This window comes from Erinaceus europaeus, chromosome 12 (assembly GCF_950295315.1).
Source record: "Erinaceus europaeus chromosome 12, mEriEur2.1, whole genome shotgun sequence".
Taxonomy (NCBI): Eukaryota; Metazoa; Chordata; class Mammalia; order Eulipotyphla; family Erinaceidae; genus Erinaceus; species Erinaceus europaeus.
Window position 1 is genome coordinate 60,088,170 of NC_080173.1, and position 26,563 is coordinate 60,114,732.

Below are 26,563 nucleotides of genomic sequence, written 5' to 3' on the forward strand. Positions count from 1 at the left end.
CAGGTGCATGGAACTTTGGTATAGAGTTAAAAATTTTTTATCAGCCCCCTACTATACTTTTTCATTTGCGGTTATACCTGTCAAAACATATGTACATGACCTTGTATTTTCTTGTCCCTGGACATGAGGAGCTGTTAGAAGTTGTTACCTTTAATTCTGGATTACTTCATGTATCAAAATTTTTAGAGTTTTTTTTTTTTTTTTTTTTGCATTACTGCTTTAATCCCTTTAACTAGTCTTCTTATGTTAACAAGAGCTTCTAGTCTGGTCTTTGACCTAATTTAGAAAATGACATTTCATGTCCCTCATTTTCTTTCATAGATGAAAACTGGATACATGAAAACAGAAACTACCATTACTTCTTCAAACAACAGCCCTACAGATATGTCTAATACAGGTAAGTCCACATTTAATTCTGCTTTCCTGTTATTTTTTTCAATTACTCTCTCAATAAGGAGTTCATAATGTGACTTAATAGACTTTAAGTAAGGGTACATTATGCCTGATTTCTTTAATGAATAGAAGAGTAAAATGACTATTATGGAAGTGTCCCTGTTAGATTGCTACTTTTTTTGAAAAGATTTATTTATTTATTTTTCCTTTTGTTGCCCTTGTTGTTTTTTTATTGTTGTAGTAGTAGTTGTTGTTATTCATCTCATTGTTGTTGGATAGGACAGAGAGAAATGGAGAGAGGAGGGGAAGACAGAAAAGGGGAGAGAAAGACACCTCCAGACCTGCTTCACCGCCTGTGAAGTGACTCCCCTGCAGGTGGGGAGCCAGCCCGGGGGCTCAAACTGGGATCCTTAAGCAGTCCTTGCCCTTTGCATCATGTGCGAGATTGCTACTTTTATTGGAAATTTCCCTACATAAAGGTTTGTAATTTTAAAAGCTTCATTATCATAGTAGTGCCTATCAAGATGTAATAATCAATGCAAATCAAATAATGAAAGCCCAGCTATACATCAAGTTTAAGGTGCCTTGTTCCTTTTAGTGAAATACTGATATGGCACATTAAATGCATTTTTCACAAACATTATAGAAAGAAGCATACATTGCTTAAGATAAGAAATGTATTACCATGTATACATTTATTAATGTATATTACCACATATATTACCATGTGCAAGGACCCATGTTTAAGCTCCTGCTCCCCACCTACCTGGCCTATACTTCTCCCTTCTCTTTTTCCCATCCCTGTCAAATTCTCTCTATCAAAAACAAAAAAAAAAAAAAAAAAAAAAGGAAAAATTTCTTGCTGGGATCAGTGGATTCATAGTGCTGGTACGAAGCCCCAGTGATAATCCTTGTGTTGATTAAAAAAACAAAACGAAAAAGAAACAAAGGAAGGAAGAAGGGAGGGAAAGGAAAGGTATTTTCTGTTTTTCAAATAAATTTTATTGATTAGAAAGATAATCAGTATTATTGTCATGATTTACTGACTTTTTAAAATAATAAAACATTAATTCTATAAGCTGTCCATTAAAATAGGATCTTTCTGTAAGTTGTTGACTCAAATATAAAGAAAAATACTCCTCTTTTAATTATCTCTAAAAGTTAAATAGAACAGTAAAATTTATTCCAATTATATCTAAATTATAACCATTACACATATTTTAAGTTTTATGGCATCTAGATCAAAATTGCAAAGCAAAGAAATGGTATAAATTACATAGTATTTTAGCCCGTTGATTCTACTGTAGAAGAATACCACAGACTAGTAACTTATATACATCAAGCATTTGCTTCTCATAGTTCTGGAGGATTTTATGTCAGCACAGTTCCAGAAGAACCTTCTCCCTCTTCCAGGTACAGACTTTTCATTGTATCTTCACATGATGAAAGGGACTAGGGAACACTGTTGGGTCTCTCTCTTTCTCTTTTATTTTTTATTGGGGAATTAATGTTTTACAGTCAGCAATAAATACAATAGTTTGTATATGCATAACATTTCTTAGTTTTCCACACAAAAATACAATCCCCACTAGGTCCTCTGCCATCCTGTCCCAGGACCTATACTATCCCATCCCCCCCCCCCCCCCACCTACCTCAGGGTCTTTCACTTTAGTGAAATACACCATCTCCAGTCCAAATTCTGCTTAGTGTTTTCTCTTCTGGTCTTGTTTTTCAGCTTCTGTCTGTGAGTGAGATCATCTCATATTCATCTTTCTGTTGGGTCTCTTTTATAAGAACACTAATCCCATTACAGAGTACTATACTGTTATGTTCTAGTCACTTCCCAGAGGTCCCACCATCATATCTGGAGTTAGGGATTTTAACACACATAGTTTTTTTTAGGACATAAACATTCAGGCCATAGCACATGACTACCTTCCTTAGCAGGATTCGGGAATGGGGAAGTGGCTTAACTGTGGAACACCAGATCACATACATGCAGGATACCCTGGGTTGGGGTCCATTGATAGCAGATTAGTGATTTTCTCTCTTGATCCTGTTTCCACTCTAGCTTTTATTCTGAAAATAGATTTGGCTGAAAGTAAATTGGCTGGGAATATGGCTCAATGGCAGTGCATATGTGGAAAGGTCAGGACTTGATACCTAACAATGCAAAAACAAAGACCAATCAGAAATTGGCAGAATTTAGTAGGTTAGCTGCAAACTCTAGACACAAATTATGACTTTTTTTTTTTTAATTAACCTATTCTTTTTAAAAAATATTTTATTTATTTATTAATGAGAAAGATAGGAGAGAAAGAACCAGACATCACTCTGATGCATGTGCTGCTGGGGATTGAACTCAGGACCTCATGCTTGAGAGTTTATCAGACTTTATCTACTGTGCCACCTCCAGGACCACAAATTCTGACTTTTTATATACTGGGTATTCTCAACTTTTAGAAACTTTATTAGTGTTATTTACTTTCCATAATTTAATTCCGTTTTAAAATGTTATTTTTACTTTATTATTTTTTTACAACCAGGATTAGTGCTAGGGCTCACTGCCTGTATTACATCTCCACCACTTCGGCCAATTCCTTTTCTTTTCCTTTCCTTTCTTTTCATTTCATTTCTTTTTTCTTTTGTTTAATAAGACAGAAAGTGGAACATGGGGAAGGGACTCAGGAGTAAGGTATAAGCTCTACCAGGCCTCACCCCTATTGTTTTTATTTTAAATTGGAAACTCATGGGAAGTGGAAAGCAAATGAAAATTAAAAAAGCAAAAAACAGTGAAGCCTTTTATTTTTCAGTGAGAAGATATTTGTGTAACATGTTTTAAATTTATAAGTAATTGGAACTGTTCCATGCCTATTTTAGCCATTTGTTCAGTAAGCGTTTAATGGGTATGTTATGGGTATAGAAAAAAAAAAAAAGTAAGAATTAGGAAGGAATACTAGGATAAATTCTGTGAGATACTTAATATTATAATATAAGACATGAGGTTAAAACGTTCAGATTAGGAAACATACACAAATATGTATGTTTGTATGTATGTTTTTTTTCATCAAATATGCACCACTTTCACTGTTATATATTAACTTGATCATGCTGTAGGTGGTCTCAGTATTTGAAGCAGCATATACTATCTTAGGCGTGAATATCACATTGTGTAAATAATGTTAAGGTATGAACAAAGTGGACTAAAAAATGAACTAATAAAGGGGCTAGGTGGTGGCACACCTGGTTGAACACACACATTACAATGTGCAAGGACCTGAGTCCAAGCCCACGGTCCCCACCTTCAGGAGGAAAGTGCAATAAAGGAAAGGCAATAAAGGGTCTCTCTCTCTCTTCCACTATCAACCCCTTCCCTCTTGATTTCTCTCTGTCTATATCCTAAATGAATAAATAAATATACTTGCTTAAAAAAAAAAGAATAAAAAGTCTGAATGCTGTAGGGAATGTATAGTGCGGAACGCCAAGTTCTGACACCGACCTTGGAGATTAACATCTTTACTCCAAATTTTACGTGTTTTACTCTGTGTTTATTTGTTTTTTGCCACCAATATTATTGCTGAAGCTTGGTACTGTACAACTCCACAGATCCTGGAGGGCTTTCCCCCCCCCCCCTTCTGTTAGAGGCAAAGAAGAGACAGAGATAGATACCTGCTGTACTGCTTGTGAAGTCTTTCTGTGTCATTGTTGTCCCAACCCCACCCCACCCCCCATGCCTTGCATGTGGGTAACTGGAACTTGAGCACAATTTGCCTCCTGGAATCTTATGAACCTTAAAGAACATGCACATCAAGCATTAAATCAAGCACCTAGCATTTTAATTGGTACCTAGTAAACAGTAAATTTTGCTGTTGTTGTAACATTTTTTTACAGCATCTGAAGACCAGAGTATAGCCCAGGTAATATTCTGGAACATGTTTTTAGAGCATATGTAAAAGCTTCCAAGCCTTAATTCAATTCTTCATCATCCTTATACCCCAAAAGTTAGTACAGTGTGACCTGGGAGGTGCTGTATTAGATAAAGTTTTAGATGCTCAAGTGTGAGGTTCTGAGTTGGATCCCCAGCATACCTGGTATACTCTGGTTCTCTCTCTTCCTCTCTCTCCTTTTGTTCCTATAACTAATAAATACTTTGAAAAGTTAGTATATAGTAAAAGAGATTTCATGGTATGTCGACATCAATAAAGAAAAATATCTTGGAGGGAAGCCAAGTGGTGGTGGCTTACTCGCTTAAGCACATGTATCACCATGAGCAAGGACCTGGGTTTGAGCCCCTGTTCCCCACCTGCAGAGGGGATGCTTCATGAGTGGTGAAGCAGGTCTGCAGGGGTCTAACTTTCTTTCTCCTCCCACCCCTCTCAATTTCTCTCTGTCCAGTCAAATAAAACAGGCAAAAATAAATAAATAAATAAATAAATAAAGGAAATGGCCATCAACAGTGGATTCATAGTGATGGCACTGAGCCCCAGAGATAGTCCTGGTGGCAATAAAAAAAAAAATTTAAAGAAAGAAAAATATCTTGGTAAAGGCCAGACACCATCAGATCTTGAGTAAAGTAGTAAATATAAATTGACAGGTGAATGTTCATTATCTTTAGTGAAGACAGTAATGTGAGTAAAAATCCTAGAACTAAGGACAAACTAAATGTTGCAAGTTTAGGAACCAGATATGATTAAAGCATAGTTTTTAATGTATTAATGAATAGAGTGAAGTAAATTTATACTACTCAACATACAAAACAGATTTTATAATAAAAAAAAGTATGTTTGAGAGTATAAACTATATATGTAGTAAATATTATGGTGAAGTGCTTTTCTAGGAAAAAAATAACATTGATTCAGCTCTATTTTCTTCTGCATAAATATAGCAGATCAGATGTTTCTGGATATAAAAAGCAGTCAATTCTAATTTATATATACATTGGTTGACTATATATATTGGGTTTCTTCAGTTTTAGGTACGTGATTATAGATTGACCACAAATTAGATTCTTTTAATAATATTTATTTATTTATTCCCTTTTGTTGCCCTTGTTTTTTATTATTGTAGTTATTATTGTCATTGTTGTTGGATAGGACAGAGAGAAATGGAGAGAGGAGGGGAAGACAGAGAGGGGGAGAGAAAGATAGGCAGCTGCAGACCTGCTTCACCACTTGTGAAGTGACCCCCCTGCAGGTGGGGAGCCGGGGGCTCAAACTGGGATCCTTAAGTGGGTCCTTGTGCTTTGCACCACGTGCGCTTAACCCGCTGTGCTACCATCTGACTCCCACAAATTAGATTCTTAACCATTGCTTCCGGATTCTTTCAACCAGTGGGCATTTATTTTAAAAATATAAACTAAGTTTAAGTTAACATGACAATAGTAACTTTAATGAGGTAAATCTACCTGCTCCCATATCAGAATCATTCCAAAGCATCAAACTTAACAGTATTTTTAAAATCCATATAATACTTGAGTATGTTTAACTAAAGCTATTCTGATATATATTTTATAATCCAGATTCATTTACTATTTTCATTGAAAAGAACACATGAGCCTTCTAGTGAGCTAAAAGTTATAAACTACTACAAATTGTACTGCTTCAAACATAGGTATACATAGATCTCTTAAGATGGTTGTGATTTTTTTTTTTTCTTAGGATATATTCCCAGGAGAGAAATTGCTGGGTTATAGGATAGGTCCATTTCTAGCATTCTGAGAGTTCTCCCACTAATAACAATAGTAGTAGTGGTAGTAGTAGTATACTAGAGACATTCCCAGAAATCATAGCAGAGAGGAGCAAATAAAAAACTTAAGGCTAACATTGAGAGATAGCATTAGCAAATAACAAAAACTACCTGTGAGGAATTTATCACATTAAACTACTTCCAAATCATACTGGAGTTCATCTTCTTAAGCTTTAGATTCACAGGTAAAGATTTTTAGAATTTTACCTGGAATAAAGTGGGGTTTTTGGAAAACACTAAGCAGAACTTGGACTGGAGTTGGTTTATTGCACCAAATTAAAAGACTCTGGGGAAGGGGGTTCGAGGGAGGGTTCAGGTTCTGGAATGTGATGGCAGAGGAGGACCTAGTGGGGGTTTAATTTGGAAAACTAGGAAATGTTATGCATGTACAAACTATTGTATTTTACTATTGATTGTAAACCATTAATTCCCCAATAAAGAAAATTTTAATATATATATATATATATATATATATATATATATATAAAATAAAGTAGGATTTTGTTAAATTGTGATTGCCTATTATTAAATGGGGACATAATATCATTTTTGTTAGTGATTTAATAATGATTAACAGATTGTAGAATAAGAGGGGTACAATTCCATATAATTCTTACCACCAGAATTCTGTATCTCATCCTCTCTGTTGGAAGGTTCCCAATTTATTCTTTTGGGAGTATTGACCAAAATTCTTCATGGGGTGCAGAAGGTGGAAGGTCTGGCTTCTGTAATTGCTTCCCTGCTGAGCATGGTCATTGGAAGGTCAATCCATACCCAGCCTGTTTCTATCTTTCCCTAGTGGGGTCGGCTCTGGGTAGGTGAGGTTCCAGGATGCACTGGTGAGGTCATCTGTCCAGGGAAATCAGAGTGGCATCAAGGTTGCATCTGCAACTTAGTGGCTGAAAAGTAGTAAGATATAAAGCACAACAAATTGTTTAATAAACAGGAACCAAAGGTAAGAATAGAGCAAATGGAACTAAAGGTCTTTGTATGGGAAGAAGCTAGGACATCTATTTAGGTATATTCCAATGGGCCCATGACTTTAGTAGTTTTTGCCTGAGCCTGATAGCTAGCATGCAGGTGGGCTAAAATTATTGTCTAGGAAGATGGTGTCAGAGTTGAGAACAGGACAAGCAAGATGGACTAGGGCAGAGAGTAGCTCCCAAATATGGGAAAAGTGTATATATATCACTAATTGTAAATCCCATCAATCTAACCCAGGGCTCATATCTGTTCATATTTAGCAAAGGAGCCTGTGTAACCTCTGTATACCGATCAGTCTGAGTTCACAGTCCATGGTGACAGCTAGGAACATTCTACATTCTAGGCTGCGCTTATTTCAGGAACAGTCTTCCTTGAGTGGTAGAGTAGGTTGACCCAATCTCCCTTTGTAGAGTGGGACAGTCCCTACCATGTTGTTCTACATTGAGGGTAAGGTCAATATAGAGACCCAGAAGAGGTTTTCTGATGATGTTCCAGATAGAAGTGACCAGTGAGGGTGGAGAGGGGATCTACTTTAGTTCTAGGCCCATTATATATGTGTGGGAATCCAAGGATTCCCTGACTAGAGCACCAGATGATAGGATGGCCAGATAGTGACCAAAAGGGCCATCATGAAAGTGTGCCTGTCTCATGTTCTTACCCAGCTTTTGTAGTTCTTTATCTGACAAGGTTAGACTTAGAGTGATTGAGAGAAGTCAAGTAAGGGATAGGAGAGGAAGGTATCTAGGCTTAAGTAGAAAATACCTGATTAAGTACTTTATGTTGACTTATTTTTATGTCTTTCTACTTGCTTGCTATACTTATTGAGTCTTAGTCTACCCACTGCAGAGATAGTATAATTTTATATTAAATTTTCCTACATAGATGCATCATCTCTTTGTTTATATCAATACTTTATAATTTTATGGAAGTTTTTTTTATGATTTCTTTAAAATTTTACCTTTACAGTTCTTGAAGGCATTTTGCCTTACTTTTTTTTTTATCAGCTGTTTGATTTTCCCTACCAATTTACCACATGCTGTTCTAGTATGCCACTTTTAAAAGACTTGGCAAAAAAAAAAAATTCTCTTTATAAGAAAAACTGTATGTGCACCATTTTAAAATCCATGACCAACAAGTAGACTGTTCCTAAGTTGCAAAAGAGACTTTATTATTTATGTTCAAATTGTACAAATATTGTACTCAAATTAGTCTTTCTCAGGTTTGATTCCATTTAAATCCAAAAGTCAATTACCTCTACTTTAAGATCTTGACACCTAGAAACTATATTCATGATTTTACATTGAGTGTTAGGGATGTGTTAAAGGTTTAGAAGACTTTATTTTCATAAGCACTTCTTATGTTCTTCAGAAAGAGAATGCAAATCATTTTGTACTTAGAGACAGATGCTCTGAAAGATAAAAAAAAATTAAACACTGCATAAAGATGTGACATTTTAAAAAGTTTTTTTTTTTTTCTCTTCCTCTTGTTTCTATGTAGAACTAGGAAAATATCATTTAAAAGTGTCATTAGGGGCTAGGAGATGGCTCAGCAGGTAAAATGCATGCCTTCCTACGCATGAGGTCCTGGGCTCTATCCCCAGCAGCACATGGGAACACTATGAACATTCACTTCACAAAGGGTGAAGCAGTGCTGTGATGTCTCTCTTCTTTCTCTTTTTGCCTCTCCCTCCTTCTTTTTTCTTTCATTCTCTCTCACACCCCTTCTCACAAGTATTTAGATTCTAAAAAATTGGATTTTGAAAGCAACTCAGTAATATTGTGGTTGCATTTCCTAGCACTGCATTTTAAAAAATGTATTTTGAATTGTGGCAATTTAGATAATGAGGAATGGTGTGAATTATAAGGACTTTTTAAAAATACAAACAAATAATTTTTCGAGTCATTTATGACAGCTGGTCTCTTATTTATACAACAAGGATAAATGTCTTTCCTCATCTACATAATTAAAGTATCTTGAAAAGGTATTGAGAATAAGTGAGAAGTATATGACCTTTAGTGTGTTTTTTATGCAACTTCAAATACATGATTCTGCTATAGGTCAAGAAATTCTGCATTTCTATTGCACTTAATGTATATTTTGAAACTTTTGAAATTTTTTCAGTGTATCTCCAGAACTTATAAACATAGCCACTTTACCAAGGAAATCCCATGATGTTTTTGAATCAACAGTATGATTTTACTTATTTTGGAAGAAAAAAAGCATTTTGTTTTATAGGAATGGTATGATTAAGTAGTAGTAGGTATACATTTGTTTTTTAAATTAACAGTTATGGGATTTAATACATAGTTGACCTCTCTCTTTAGATATTTAGAGACTGAAATGAAGGTGATTTATATTTATATGATACATTTTATATGTAAAGAAAAAAAAACCTGAGTGCTTGCTAATTATGCATAATTACTTCTGAACATGCATAAAGTATGTTCTGTCAAATGAAAAGTTCTATTCCAGTCAAATTTCCAATTAATATATACCCCATTGTCTTTTAGATATTGCCCCTGCCTGCACTGATAATTATAGACCACAGGGAAAGAAGGTTCTCCTAAATTCTTCTGTTCGATTTAAAGCAGAGAAGCTGGAAATGGTAAATACTTTATATTTCAGATTTTTCTTTCACAAAACAAGATAATATTCTTATTCTGTGAGATTTTCTATAACCACTAGTTCCTTAAAGTGTTTCTAATCTGCAATTAGTGTCAGTTTTGTATTTAAATTGTTTAACTCATGATTTATTAGGCAATTCTTAGTAGTTTACTAGTTTGTTTTTTAATATTTATTTACTTATTTTCCCATTTGTTGCCCTTTTTTTTCATTGTTGTTGTAGTTATTATTGTTGTTGTTATTGATGTTGTCATTGTTAGATAAGACAGAGAAATGGAGAGAGGAGGAGAAGACAGAGGGGGAAAGGAAGGATAGGTACCTTGCAGACCTGCTTCACCACCTGTGAAGGGACTCCCCTGCAGGTGGGGAGCCGGGGGGCTCAAACTGGGATCCTTACGCCAGTCCTTGTGCTTTGCACCACGTGTGCTTAACCCGCTGCTCTACCACCCGACTCCAGTTTACTAGTTCAGAATTAAAATTAAACTTTTGTAACTAAAGATTCAAATTAGCAGTCTCTTTCATCATGGAGATAATATAAATGTGATGTTTTATAATGTAAACTAAAATGAATATGGAATAAATTGAAAAAGTATAATTCACACATAATACAAATAAGTACAACAAAGTAATATACCATTAATTAACTTTTTAAAAAAATTTTTTTATTTAAGAAAGGATTAATTAACAAAACCATAGGGTAGGAGGGATACAACTCCACACAATTCACACCGCCAAATCTCCATATCCCACCCCCTCCCCCGATAGCTTTCCCATTCTCTATCCATCTGGGAGCTTGGACCCAGGGTCATTGAGAGTTGCAGAAGGTAGAAGGTCTGGCTTCTGTAATTGCTTCCCCGCTGAACATGGGTGTTGACTGGTCGGTCCATGCTCCCAGTCTGCCTCTCTCTTTCCCTAGTAGGGTGTGTCTCTGGGGAAGCTGAGCTCTAGGACACATTGGTGGGGTCTTCAATCCAGGAAAGGCTGGCTAGCATCCTGATGGCATCTGGAACCTGGTGATTGAAAAGAGAGTTAACATACGAAGCCAAACAAATTGTTGAGCAATCATGGACCCAAAGCTTGGAATAGTGGAGAGGAAGTGTTAGGGAGGTACTCACTGCAAACTCTAGTGTACTTTTCAGGTATATATTTTGCTTTCAGGTATATATTTTGCAGTAGTTTAATTTTTAAACATTTGCTTTATTTATTTAAAGAGACAGATGCTACTTAAAAACTTTGGCTTAAAAAATATGTAGTTCTGGATATTGAACTCAAGACTTCATACTTTCATGTCCAGAATCCTATAGTTGTGTTATCTCCAAGAATAATGAGAAACAATCTGAATGAACGTAATTTTCAAATGCACATTAAATATAAATATGGTAACAAAGGAGTAAGACCTCAAGAAGCAGAATGGTAAAAATAAAACATTAAAAGCTATATATAAGAAAAACTTCAGGTAGTTAAAAAATAATTAAAAGTAGCAAAGCATTTAAATACTTTTCCTATACAGTTGCCAGGGAGTTGACATGAAATGTGCTGTTTTCTCCTCCTTTGTTCCATTTCCTCCTCTTTTTATTTTTATATTTATTTATTTATTTTATTTTCCCTTTTGTTGCCCTTGTCGTTTTTCTTTATTGTTGTTGTAGTTATTATTGTTGTTGTTATTGATGTCATTGTTGGATAGGACAGAGAGAAATGGAGAGAGGAGGGGAAGACAGAGAGGGGGAGAGAAAGATAGACACCTGCAGACCTGCTTCACCACTTGTGAAGCATCTCCCCTGCAGGTGGGGAGCCGGGGGCTGGAACCAGGATCCTTAAGCCGGTCCTTGCGCTATGCGCCACGTGCGCTTAACCCGCTGAACTACTGATCGACTCCCCCCTTTTTTTTTTTAAAATAAATATCGTACCATAATGTGAACCTAAGACCACATATTTATTTATACAGCCAAGGCACCTCCCTGATTCCAGATTTTATTCTCTATTTTTACTTATTTTATTTTCATTTTTATTTTTTCAATTTTCTTTTTAATTTTTTTTTTTTTTTACTACTATCTTTATCCTGGATACAGACAGCCAGAAATCGAGAGGGTAGGGAGATATAGAGATAGGAAGATAGAGAAACACCTGCATCACTGCTTCACCATTCAGGAAGCTTTTCCCCTGCAGGTGGACTGGGGTCTTGAGCCTGGGTCCTTGTGCACTGTAACATGTGCATTCAACTAGGTACGCCATCACCCAGTCCCTTACTCTATATTTTTAGAGAAAGAGGGAGACACACTAAGACAGTGCCCTGCCATGTATAGAGTTCTTTTGGTGCTGTCATATGGTGCCCCAAATAGAACCCAGGGTCTCATATGTTTTTCCTTCTGAGGCAACTCCCATGCCCTGTACATTTTCTTAATTTTAAAATGAATGCATTACTCTATATTCATAGTCTACTTTCCTGTCAATTTTTATAGATAATGATATATTTTAGGGAAAGCATGAAAATACAAAACCAAACAGTTGCACACTCATTTGAGCTACATATTATCATGTGCAGTGACCTGGGTTCAAGCCCCCCAGTTCCCTGCCTAGAGTGGGGAAGCAAGTAAATTCAAAGCTAAAATAAATGTACATTGTACTTATTCCCGTATCATACTCTCACAAATTCCTATTGGCATGTCCTTTTCACTCACAATTTGCATTATGCCCATTGCTCAAATTCTGACTCTGTTCCACCTTTTTTTTTTTTCTTGAAAATATGTAGCTCTTTTAATTACGATGGGATAATAACATTCCTAATATGTTATTTCTTCTAGCATTATAATTATACAGTTTTTAGATTTTCAGTTTATTTCTGTATTTTCTATTTTTATGTCTGGAGAAAATATTCTTAAAAGGTTCTGTGTTCTTGTTGATATTTTTATTTTATAAATAAATAAATTTTTAAAAGTATGAGTATTTTCAAAGACTTGGGTAGTAAAAATATCTATTTACAGGCATAAATAGGAGTTAAAGATGATTCTGAATTTTTCTCCAATTTTTTTTTAATCTAAGCAGAAGAATTGCTTTAATATGGGTTCATTATTATTGCAAAAAAATATTTAGCGAATGTTTAAAGTATGCCATGCACCATTTAGATTTGGGGAACTGAGAAATTAAAAAAAAAGGCATAATAATTGTCTCCAAGGAAGTTCCATTTAGGGAGAACACTAGACTTGTATTTGAAAATGTTGTAGACATTTTTTTTTACATCTGAAAATTTTCTGAGCTGTTCTGTATAGTGTTTTTTTTTTGTTTTTTTTTTCCCCATCTGTAGCCCATGTTCATCCCTTTAAATAAGGGGCAGATGTAGGGTTTCAAAATATTTTCTCTATTAAAAATGTCATAAAATTCCATTAAAAAGAGAAGTTACCTGTGTAAGAGAGTAATTTGCTGTCAATTTTTAATCAATATTTTCCTAATACTATATGTTATTTCCATTTTAAAGCCTCAATCCACCTATCTAAAGAAAACTCCAACTAAGTTCTTTCAAGCAAACTGAAAATCTTGTTTTCAAGTGTTTCACTTTTGAAAACTGAGTTTTGGGCCAGCAAAATAGCTCACTTGAATAGTGTGCTTGCTTTCTCACAGGCCTCACTGAATGGAATTCAAGTGCATGCTGTGGTCTTTCTTCCTATCTGTCTTTCTGTCTGAAAAAGTTAACCTGGAATGAAACAGTTAAACTCCAGTAAAGAGGAGGAGGATGGGGGGAGGAGGGTACTAAGTAGCTGATTTTTTTTTTCCTACATTTTTTTCCACCCTAGAATTGAATCACATTTGGGGCTTCTGCAAAGCTGTAGCAAGGGGTGGGAGGTAGTTTAACCTCTCTTTTTTATGTATTTATTTTTACTATTGTACAAAACTGTGTTGTCTCAGGGTTACATTTCACATTTCCCCAAAATGCATGTTTGTAAACCTCTGTCTGTCAACCAAAGTACCTTTCACACTCTACTAAAGGATATTATACCCCCTTCTCCCTTTGGACACCTGCTCATCCCTTTAAGTATCCGCAGATCTGCAAATATAGACCAAGGGTTTATTTAGGTTTTACTCTACCTTTTTCCTTGCTTTGCTTGTTAAATTCTACATATAAGTTAAACTATCAGTATTGGTTTTTCCTCCTTCAGACTGATTTTGCTCAGCATGTTCTGTTCCAGTTCAACCATGCTAAACCAAAAACAAGTATTTTGTTTTATTCACTCATCGAGGCTTCACTGCTCCATGATTACTTTTTTCAGTTATAAAGACAGAGAGACAGAAGGAAAGATAATACAGCATCAAAGCTCTGTTCAGTGTGGTAAGGTTGTGTGAAAGACAAAATGAGCACAATATTAAAGCTATCTTGCTGGTCTTGATCTCTTTTCTTACAACTGATTAGTATACTCTTGTGTATATATACCACAAATTCTTTATCTGCTCATCTGTTACTGGGCACTTTGTTTCCATAGCTTGGCTGTTGCATACAGTACTAGTATCCCTTCTGTTTGTTTTTATGTTCTTCAGATAAATACACATGAGAGGAGTTGCTAGACTTTATGGTAGTTCCATTTTTTATATTTTTAGAATTATCCAGTGTGAAAACAGAATTAAGATTTCTCAAAATAGTAAACACAAGACAGTATTGACCCAAACTATAATAGACAAGTCTGGGTGAAGAAGTTCAATCTTTTCGTTCTATTGGTAGAGTTGTAAATTGTTCCAGCTCTTATGGAAAATAATAGAGTTTCAGTTTCCCCTTTTATTTTTGCTTTTATTTATTTATTTTTTCATGCTTATTTCCTGGGATTTACCAATGCAGGCCAACCTTTTCAAATAGAAACAGAGAGGCGAAGATACCACAGCACCAAAGTTGCTTCTAGTGTGGTGGACGCCAGATAGGAATCTGAGTCATACATATGACAAATAAAGGCAGACTACCCAGATGAGCTATCTTGCTCTCACCCTTCTTATTTTGTTAAAGTATAGAGTATCTTTTGCTTACTTGTACTCTATAAGTTTCAACTAGTGGCAAGGCTCATAATTAATTGATGTCATTTTAAAAAGAAAATGAAGTTTAAATACATATCTAAAGATAAATAATTGTTCTTTAATAGTAATACTTAATACACATTTCTGAGCATCAAGTTTTAATACTGCCCATTTCTCTGCTGCGGGCTAGATGTCTTCATCCAACAGTTTTTCTTCATTGTATTGGTTTAAAGTTTCCTAATGGTGCTATGCTTTTCAATGATAATAATTTTCTTGAAGGTATGAATTTATCAGACAAATACTGATTCTGAAAATATGAGTCATTTGACTGTTGAATCAGAATTCCAGTTTTTGATCCTCCTTTTCACCTAAGCAAATTGATTATTTTTGTAGAAAAATAAAAATTGCAGTTATATAGAAAAGGAAACCCAGAGTCTATATAAATTGAACTTCTTGGCTCTTATTCTGAATTAATTTAATGACTTATTTAATAGAGAAGTTTTTGTTTCCAGAGTTTTAAACTGTACTTCACTTAATAAAAAAAAAAATCTCAAATCCAAATCACCTTTCATTCATCCAACTATTTTCTAAGATAATTTTCTTTTTCAATACTTATATATTTACAATATATATATATTTACATATATATCACTTCCATTTCAAAATATACTTGTATTTTAGTTTCTACTTGTATTGTAAAGTCAACTTTACCCTTTGAAATACATACCTTATCCTGTAACAGATATGGCCAATGTGACAAAATATTTATAATTAAATATTAAAGGGTATTTAAAATTAAATGAAGTAAAATATATCATTTTTATTTTCTGTAAACATTTTGTACATAGTATCTGGAGATTGGTGTTATAAGACTTCACAAGAAAATATATCAACAGCTTATGTGCTTATTAAGCAATAAATCTATTCAGTGCAATTTTTCAGAAAGTCAGAGGTGTCAAAAATTGGAGGAAGCTGTTAAGCTGTGCCTATACATATATATTGCATTGTCTTTATAAAACCCTCTGCTTTTTCACTCTAAGTAGTAGGCAATTTTTTTAAACTAATATTTTGTTTTCCGTCTTATTTATTTATTTATTTATTCATTTTTGTTGCCCTTGTAGTTATTCTTGTTGTTGTTATTGATGTCATCGTTGTTGTATAAGAGAGAAATGGAGAGAGGAGGGGAAGACAGAGAGGGGAGAGAGAAAGATAGACACCTGTAGACCTGCTTCACCACTTGTGAAGCGACTCTCCTCAGATAGGGAGCGGGGGCTTGAACCGGTTTCCTTACACTGGTCTATGTGCTTTGTGCCACCTGTGGTTAAGCCACTGTGCTACCGCCTGACTCCTGTAGTAGGCAATTTTATGTCAAGATATTCTGGAAAGTGGTTTCTAATACTGAACTGGGTTTTTAATTAATTCCTTCTCTGAAAAATAAATTACCTATTTCTATGAATACACTGAAATATATATACTTATTTAAAAATATGTCTGCCAGAGTTATTTGTAAAAATATACTTTTTCTTTTTTAAAATATTTATTCCCTTTTGTTGCCCTTGTTGTTTTATTGTTGTAGTTATTATTTGTTGTTATCAGTGTTGGGTAGGACAGAGAGAAATGGAGAGAGGAGGGGAAGACAGAGAGGGGAAGAGAAAAATAGACACCTGCAGATCTGCTTCACCGCTTGTGAAGTGACTCCCACGGGGGGGAGCCAGGGGCTCAAACCCATATCTTTACACCGGTCCTTGTGCTTTGCACTACCTGTACTTAAGCCACTGCACTACCGCACAACTCCCAAAAATATCATATGTGTCCCATTTGATCCTAACATTAAAATTATAAATAGGTATGGTAAATATGGCAAATGGAGATACAATTAAAATTATTTTTATTATATTTATTGAATAGGGACAGCTTGAAATCTAGAGGTTAGGGAGAGATAGAGAGGGAGAGAAACAGAGACACCTGCAGTACTGTTTTACCACTTGCAAAGCTTTCCCCCTGCAGGTGGAGACTGGAGGCTTAAACCCAAGTCTTTGTGCATTGTAGTGTGTGCTCAACCAGGTGTGCCACCATCCAGCCCCTCTGGAGATAGAATTTATAAGTTGGTTTAAAGAAGAAAAATTACAACACCTCTATTATCTGTTTTTGTACTCAAGAAAGGTGCAAAAATAGTCCTTTGGGAAACAGATGCCATTTTGCTGATATTTACTTTTCCTCTTGCCATTGCTGTAACATTTGAAGAAAGATATAATGAGCAATGGCATATCCAGTGTCTGATTATAGCTAATGTAATGTTTTTGACATTAATTTGAGAAATTTGTAGTGTGTACTGCATAGAAGTTACTTTTCTTAGCTTACCGTTGAGATATGAAGAAAAATTAAGGTCATTTATTTGCTAAATTAACAAGAGTTATATTTCAATTTACAGTAAAAGGATGATATTACTGATTTTTATCAAAATAAATTACTTTCAATTTAAATTTACAAGTTTTGTTCACTGACATTCTGCATTTATGTGGCATACACTTTTTAGCAGAACTTACCATTTTGTGAGTTTTTCTTCTAGGGTAAATGACACCACAGTTAATTGCATTTTTGAAAATTTGATACCATTACAAGTACAAGAATTACTGTTGATCAGGGACTCAGAAGAGGGAAAGAATTACTAATGTGAAGTATGGGACCTAAGTGGTTTGGTTGAAATGCAGACTATAACATTGTAACAACAAAATTCCTTCGAATCAACATTTCCTCAATAGAGTAATATTGGAACTTTCAAAAGAATCACTGTTGAGTATCTCATATGGCATTTTACTTGTATTATTTATTTATTTATATGGAGATAGAGTGGTATACCATTTAACGTTAAAATCAGTTCACTATTTTAGCAAGTAACTGCTGAGCAATTGTGAAATCTTTACTTTGAGGTAAAAATAAAAATAAATAAAAAAGTGATTTGTGTGGTTATCTGTTTGTAATATTCATATAATTTTTTAAAATATTTATTTTTTCACTGTTGTTGCCCTTGTTGCTTTATTGATATACAGAGAAATGGAGAGAGGAGAAGACAGAGAGGGAGAGAGAAAGATAGACACCTGCAGACCTGCTTCACCACCTGTGAAGTGACTCCCCTGCAGGTGGGGAGCCGGGGGCTCCAACTCGGATTCTTCTGCTGATTCTTGTGCTTCGCACCACATGTGCTTAACCCACTGCGCTACTGCCCAACTCCCAATTCATGTAAAAATTAAATGCATAAGATTTATTAGGGATACATACTTATGTAGTAGTGACATGAAATCATAAATAGGAATGCTTCACCAACTTTTGCTTTTTTTTTGTTTTTTTTTAAATTGTTTTTTCTTTGTTGGGGTAGTTAATGGTTTACAGTCAACAGTAGAAAACAGTAGTTTGCACATGTGCTACATTTCTGTTTTCCACATAAAAATTCAATCCCCTCTAGATCCTCCGCTGCCATCATCTTCCAGTTCCTAAACCATCTCCCCCCGCCACCCTATAGTCTTTTACTTTAGTGTAATACACCAAACCCAGTCCAAGTTCTGCTTTATGTTTTCATATTTTTCAACTTTTTTCTATTAGTGATTTAATAATGATAGACAAGATTGTGGGATAAGAGGGGTACAATTCCATATAACTCCCACCACCAGAATGCCATAACCCATCCCCTCCATTGGAAGCTTCCCTATTCTTTATCCCTCTGGGAGCATGGACCAAACATCTCTCTGGTGTTCAGAAGATAGGAGGTCTGGTTTCTGTAATTGCTTCTGTGCTGGAAATGAGTGTTGGCAGGTTGATCCATACTCCCAGCCTGTCTCTATCTTTACCTAGTGGGATAAGGCATTGAGGAGATGGGATTCCAGGACACATTGGTGAGGTCATCTGCCCAGGTATGTCAGGTTGGCATCATGGTAGTAGTTTTTCTTTTTTTTTTTTTAAATATGATTTGTGTCTTTTTAAAAACATTTTTATTATCTTTATTTATTTATTGGCTAGAGACAGCCAGAAGTTGAGAGAGAAGGGAGTGATAGGGAGAGAGGCAGAGAGATACCTGCAGTCCTGCTTCACCACTTGTAAAGCTTTCCCCCCACAAGTGGGGAACAAGGGCTCGAACCTGGTCTTTATGCACTGTAATTTGTGCACACACCAGGTATCCCACCACCTGACCCCATGATAGTATTTTTCAACTTCTGTTTTTTAAAATTTTTTTAAAGATTTTTATTTATTTATGAGAAAGATAGGAGGAGAGAGAAAGAACCAGACATCATTCTGACATGTGCTGCCGGGGAGCGAACTCGGGACCTCATGCTTGAGAGTCCAAAGTTTTATCACTGCGCCACCTCCCGGACAGTATTTTTCAACTTCTATGAGTGAGATCATCTCATATTCACCCTTATCTTTTGACTTATCTCACTTAACATGATTTCATCAAGCTCCACCCAAGATGAGGCTTCACCAACTCTAGGATTACTGCTGAGGAACATCGGAGAAAGCTTTCAACATAGTTGAAACAATATTGAAAATTAAAGAGTAGTTGATGATACAAGGGTATTTTTTTTATTACTTTCAGTGTACCTAGTATAAATATAAAAAATACTATACATGGTACATTTTAGGATGGATGACAAAATTATATAAAAGTTCAGAATCACTACTTCATGTTATGCAAGGAAAATACTTATCTAAGTATCTAAAAATACTTAGATAGCACTGGCTGATGATACTAAACTCCAGGATGACTTTTGACGTAATCTTTCCTAATGTTATTTTTCTTTCTTCTGTTTCCTTATCTGACTGTGCCTAGTCACAACTTTCTTAGCCATCTATCTGTCACTGGACACCGGATTGCTTCCAAGTTTGGGTTATTACAAAATAAAACGTGAGCTGGGTTTGATATATTGTGCAAAAGCCAAAGACTCAGAGGAAGGAGATCAAGGAGGCAGTGGGGGTATGTCTTTGGGGCGTGGCCCATGATGCTGGGAAAGGATCTGAGTTGGCTGGGAGAGTGTTTTGCAGACACCTATCATGGTGAGATGAGAAACTGTACCTGTGTTTCAACAATTATATGATAAACCATTAACCTCACAGTAAAATGATAAAAGAGTAAAAAATAGTTGTATCAGGTGGGTTCTTGGGTAACTATCTGAATTCTAGCTGTCTTTCCCCTCTCTTCCTCTTCTCCCTTTCTCTGTTCTTATCCTTTTATTTTATTTTTTTTTACTATTTATTGATTTATTGCCTTTTGTTGCCCTTGTTGTTTTATTGTTGTAGTTATTATTATTGTTATTGATGGTGTTGTTGTTGGATAGGACAGAGAGAAATGGAGAGAGGAGGGGAAGACAGAGAGGGGGAGAGAAAGATAGACACCTGCAGACCTGCTTTACCACCTGTGAAGCGACTCCCCTGCAGATGGGGAGCCGGGGATTCGAACCAGGATCCTTACGCTGGTCCTTGAGCTTTGCGCCACACGTGCTTAATCCGCTGTGCTACCGCCTGACTCCCTGTTCTTATCCTTTTTATCTTTCTTTTGTATCTTTATTTTCCCAAAGAGAATAGGGACATGGACAAGAAATGGTTACTCCTATATATTAAATACTTCCCAGAAACCTCCTATAGTATTTTATCTTTTATCTAGCAGTCTGAACATTTAGTTGGCAGTAGCTACTAGAAGGAAAAGGTAAGGAAGGACAGGCAGTGGTGCATTTGGTAGAGCTCATGTTACCTACCATACATAAGGATATGGGTTCAAGTCCCCTGTCCCCATCTGCAAGGAGGAAGCTTTATGAGCAGTGAAACAATGCTGCAGATCTTTCTTTCTCCATCCCCTCTCTCTTCTCCTTTCCTCTCAACTTCTCTTTTCCCTGTCATATGAAAGAAAGGGAAAAAATATGCCTACCAGAAAGTGGTGGATTCATTGTGCAGTTACCAAGCCCCAGTGGTAACTTTGGTTACAATTAAAAAGGAAGGAAAAGAATGAGGGAGGGAGGAAGGAAGTAGGTTCCAGAAACAGTTTTATACTTTTCTGTTGTATAAACTTCCTAAGCAGTCATCAAAAATTAAAATCCATTTTATTTAATCTAATTCCTGTCAACTTTAGTTTTGGTTTTAAGTACAAACTGAGAACTATTTGGGTACTCTTAAGTACTATTAAGCACTCAAATATGTGTGTATATGTGTATGTGTGTATGTGTGTGTGTGTGTTTGTGTGTGTATCTTTAAATACTACTAATGGAAATAATTATTAAATTTGATTTGAAATTATTTCTTTGCTTTTCTTCTGCCATATCACTTATCTTAAACTAAGAATTAGTTTGTGGTTTGGTTCTAAGACATTTGTTATAAACTTAGCATTAACTAAAGTTCTAGCTTTAGCACACACAGACACACACACAAACAAAATAGAAATTGAGCTAAGAATTAAAACTAAGAAACTAGGTGGAGGGTAGATAACATAATGGTTTCGCAAATAGACTTTCATGACTGAGGTCCCAAAATCCCAGGTTCAGTCCCCCACCATAACCCAGAGCTGAACAGTGCTCTGGTAAAAGGAAAAAAAACAAAACAAAACAAAAAAAAAACAGGAAACTAGGGAGTTAGGCGGTAGCACAGCGGGTTAAGCACAGGCAGCTCAAAGCATAAGAACCGGTGTTAAGGATTCTGGTTCAAGCCCCCAGCTCCCCACCTGCAGGGGAGTCGCTTCACAAGTTGTCAAGCAGGTCTGCAAGTGTCTATCTTTCTCTTCCCCTCCTCTTTCCATTTCTTTCTGTCCTATCCAATGACAACATCAATAACAATAATAACTACAACAATAAAACAAGGACAACAGAAGTGAATAAATAAATATTAAAAAAATAGGAAACTAATATTTTTATTAAAAATTCATAAAACAGCACACTTGACATAGAAATCTAATTATGGTCACAGTTCCACTATACTATAAAATTGCAATGAAAAGGTTTTTTTTCACTATACTATAAAATTGCAATGAAAAGTTTTACTCTTTGAATATTTTAAACATTGCTTTATATGAGTTCTTTTCCTTACAGGCTCTAAATTATCTTGGTATTCAGCCCACAAAGGAACAGCAACAAGCTCTGAGAAAGCAAGTACAAGTAGACCCAAATGGGACCGTGTCTTTTGGAGGTAACATCAGGTTTATCACATCGTATCTTCATAGATGCTTGATAAAAGAGTTACTGTGACCCATTTTCATTAAGAATATCTCTTCTTTAGGAGAGGAGGAAGGGAGAGAAATAAAACCTAATCTCTCTCTCAAGATCCTTGATCAGTGTTCACTCTGAAGACTCAGCTATAGTTAATTACTGGCCTAAGTTAGCAGACAGTTCTTAGACTCCTTCAACTCTAATATATCACTTTACCACATTTAATTTTTTTATTTACCATATAAAAATTGCTTTAATAATATAAAAACAGTATAAATATGGAAGTCTTAATTCTGCCACTGTGTAATTTTAACCTTTGTTTTAACTAATTGTACAATGTTGTATAGTTATTATTAAGCATAATGTTTCTATATATAATTTATATGCTATAATATTCAGTTTTTTCAGTATGGGGAATTTTATAGTTTCTCAGTAACCAATATTATAATTATTTGTACATTTAACATAGTAGAGTAGCTTTTTGTGCTTAGGATATTTTCTTATAAGTGATTGGAATTTATAATGATCAGTTGTTTTCCAGAAAGATATGTGTGTGTATGTGTTTTCTTTCATATATATATATATATATTTAAAATCTTTAACACTATTCAGGTCATCAGGATATTTTGTTGTTGTTTTTTTTTTCTTCCCCACTAGGGTTAGCACTAGGGCTCTATGCCTGCATGATTCTTATCACCTTTCTCAGTAGCCATTTATTGTTTTCTTTTTGTTTGTTTTGTTTTATTTTTCTTTTGTGGTTTTTTTTTTTTTTCATAGAAAGTGAGATACATACTGAAAGATACAAAGTAAAGATACTAGCAGCACCGTACCAATGCCCTGGAACCTTCCCCATCTACAGGTAGAGACTAGGGATTTGAACCTACTTCCCTTATTTGGGTAACATATGAGCCCTAAATGAGCCACCAGTCAGCTTCAAAGTTTGTTTGTTCCTTCTTTTTTTTTTAGGTATCTATTACTGGAAAAAAGTAATTTTGCCTTTTGGACTTTGAAGTGATTAATTATGTATATGTATAACTGGTTGAGTGTATAGAATTCAGTGTACAAGGACCTAAGTTCAAGCCCCCAGTCTTCACCTGCAGGAGGAAAGCTTCATGAGTAGTGTAGCAGTGCTGCAAGTGTGTGTTTCTCTCTCCCTTTCTATCTCCCGCTTCCCTCTCAATTTCTATCTCTGTCCAATAAGTAATAAAAATATTTTTAAAAAATAATAACTAAATAGTTATTTAAATAAAAAAAGGGCTATGATCTCACCAGCAGAATGACTCACTTGGATAGTATATATACTGTTTTGCCATGTGCATGACCCACATTGAAGCCTGCCCTCACCACATTGAAGGAAGCTTTGATGCTGTGGTCTCTCACACTATTCTCTTGCTGCTTCTCTGTCTCTATCAGAATTGGTGGGGGGGAAGACTTTAAAAGTGCTAGGTACTTAAGAAGGCTTACTATAGGCAGGACATTAAAATAGTATTTTTAGAAATCTCTCAAAGGAGCAATTAATTATATATGTTTTTCCATGCCCCCCTTTTATATAACACATCAATTACCACTGCATTATACTTATAAAACAAAATATATTTATTATTTTGAGAAATTAAACCAGAGAAAGCCTAGACCCAATAGCCAGCAAATTTGGAGGAGTGTGTGTCTAGTTAGCTTTGATAACATACAGCCAGATTGCTCAGCAAAACTTGTAGTCATGCTTATATTTTCTCTGCAGGAGCTGAACAAAAGTATTAGCTGGGCACCAGATTGCTCAGTGTGGTAAGATGGACCAGTTGATAATTCAAGCTATGTACACACAATTTCCAGTCAATTTTACTGTCTGATTCCTCTTAAATATAAACTCATGGTCAAGGGTTAGCAAACATTTGAAGAATATATAATATAAATTTCAAAACAGAATATAACTATAGAGTATACATTTCAAAACTGTCAGACAAATGAGGGAAAAGCAACTCATTTAAAGAAAAATAAAGTCATGCAAGACCAGAAAACAATTTCAGATAAACTATCATTAACAAAGGGAACCCAGTTGAGTGCTTATGTTATCATGCACAAGTACTTGGGTTTAAGCCCCCAGTCCTCACCTGCAAGGGGAAAACTTCACAAGCAGTGAAATAGTTCTGTGGGTATCTCTCCTTGTCTCTCCCTCTCTAACTCCTTCTCCCCTCTCAATTTTGCTCTGCTCTGTCTAATAAGAAAAATTAAATAAAATAAGCAAGCATTAGACATTCATGAAAAAAGAGTAGGAGATTGTACAATAGTAACTATCAGATAATATTAAATGAATCCATGAAAATTAAATACACCATGGCAAGCATTATTTTAAATATTGAGGATGGGGGGTCCTCAGTGGCGCACCCAGTTAAATACACATAGTATGATGCACTGGGCCCATGAAAGTCCCCCAGTTCAAGCCCTAACTCCCCACCTGTGTGTGGGGGGTGTCATTTAACAAGTGGTGAAGCAGGTGTGGGTCTGCAGGTATATATCTTTCTTTCTCCCTCTCTGTTTCCCCTCCCCTGTCAGTTCTCTCAGTTTATCTCTGTCCTGTCCAATAAAATTAAGAAAATGAAAAAAAAAAAAAAAAAGGCTACCAGGAGCTATGGATTCTTAGTGCCGGCATTGAGTCCCAGCGATAACCCTGGAGGCCAAAAAAAAAAAAAAAATACACACACACACACACACACACACATATATATGGTATATGATGCATAGGTGAATAGGTCACACTCATAGCAGAAAACTTTCCCTTCTTAAGGAGCATATTTGGTTATCTCAATAGTTGAGTATAGGTGTGGCCTATGAGGTAGCACAGTGGTTACAGTGTTGGACTCTCAATCTTGAGGTTCTAAGTTTGATCCCTGGCCTCACATAAGCCAGTGTGATGCTCTGGTTACCTCCCTTTTTCTCATCCTCTCATACACAAATAAGTTATCTTAGAAAAATTAAAAATATATATATATATATATATATTGCATGCCTTGGAGTCAGGCCCTTAAGTGGAATCGTGCTGTTACTTATTTGCCAAATAGCTTTAGGAAGTTGAGCTAGCTTACTTATATACCTTCTGTAAAATGGAGAGGAGGGCAGTAGCACAACATGGTTCATGTGTGAGGACTCAGGTTAAAGCCCCTAGTCACTTCCTGCAACAATGAAACTTTATGGGTGGTGGTGCAGAGTGCAGGTTTCTCTCTTTCTCTGTCTCTATTGTAATTTAAAAAAAGAAAAGAAAAAATGGCCACCGGGAGCAGTGGATTCTTCACAAGGTCCCGTGCCCCAGAAATAGCCCTAGTGGCAAACAAAAACAAAGAAAAAAAATATTGAGACCAGCACTCAGATAGAAACTGGTATCACGCACGGAAATGGATGCACAGAACTGAAATTATTTAGAGAGATTTGTTTTTTTAAATGAAGAGGAAAAGAGGTACATTAGAAAATTCTCATGAATAAAAAATTTATAGCCTGTGCCTAATATAAGGAGACTGCTAGATGAGCAGTAACTGTTGCTATTGTTACTACTATACCTTCAATTTTTTTATCTATAAAAGTTGTGTCATAATATTGTCATATGTTTCAGAAAATTATTAACTTCAATAGTTAGTTGAAATAAATTAAATCAGTTTATCTTTTCTTTCCCTATGAGCTTATATTTCTGTTATTTTAGTGAATACATTTTTAAAGTAATTACATAAGTTCACTTTGAAGCATTCTTATAACATAATTTTAACTTCATGTAGAAGAAAGGTAATATTTCTTTATATGAGGTTAAACGCTGTGTTCTTACTGAAAAATGTTCCATTTTAGATTTTGTCCAGGTTGCCAGAAACTTGTTTTGCTTGCATTTGGATGAAGTAAATATTGGCACACATGAAATTTCCAACATTTTAGATTCACAGGTAGAGTATACACTATAGAACTCTCTTGGCTACATGTCATAAGTCTTAAATATTATTTGTTATATATGTAGACATTTCCCTTTATCAGAATTATGCAAATAGTAATGCTCAGATTTTCTCTATCCCTCTCTTTTACTGCTCCCTCATGGTAGTCCCATCTCTAAACTTACCCTGGGAAAAGGCTCAGATTACAAATGAATACGCGCTCAAATTTTACAGCTGTAGACATCTTCATGTAATTAGCATACACATCAGGAAACATCCTTAATGAATATTAAATATTCATTAAAATATTATTAATATAAGTTAAAATATTGCCTGGGCCTAGGAAATACCTTAATATTTATACAAAGGCTTTCATAACTGAGGCTCTGAGGTCTCATGTTCCCTGCACCACCATAAACCAGAGCTGAGCATCTGGTATTTAAAAAAAAAATACCCAGAAGAGGCTGGGTACTGGTAAATTTGCTTGAACACACATATTACAGTGTGCAAAAGCCCCAAAGCCCCACCTATGGTGGGAAGCTTCAGTTTGGTGAAGCAGTGATTTCTGTCTTTCTTCCTCTCTATCTCCTCTCCCCCCTCACTTTATTCTTTGCCTATCAAATGAAAATAAATTAAAATTATTTTTTAATTTTCAAAAAATACATTTAAGACAAAATATTTATGGTGCAGGTGGTGGTGCATCTGATTAAGTGTGCATATTACAGTGAACAAGGACCCAAG

At 35.4% G+C, this 26,563-nt stretch overlaps 1 protein-coding gene across 6 annotated transcripts in view; it reads left to right on the forward strand.

Annotated features, from left to right (window-relative positions):
• STXBP4 (syntaxin binding protein 4) overlaps positions 1 to 26,563 on the forward strand; it is a 214,024-nt gene that overhangs the window by 31,736 nt on the left and 155,725 nt on the right. For 5 of the 6 annotated variants that reach the window (XR_009553085.1, XR_009553087.1, XM_060203767.1 and 2 more), the window contains 4 exons: positions 322 to 397; positions 9,633 to 9,727; positions 21,801 to 21,897; positions 25,746 to 25,837. Coding sequence is in view for 4 of the 6 variants with exons in the window: in XM_060203767.1 (XP_060059750.1) it covers positions 322 to 397; positions 9,633 to 9,727; positions 21,801 to 21,897; positions 25,746 to 25,837 (360 nt within the window). In the remaining 2 variants the exon portion in view is untranslated. The remainder of the gene's footprint in view (positions 1 to 321; positions 398 to 9,632; positions 9,728 to 21,800; positions 21,898 to 25,745; positions 25,838 to 26,563) is intronic. The other variant, XM_060203768.1, reaches the window with a different exon arrangement.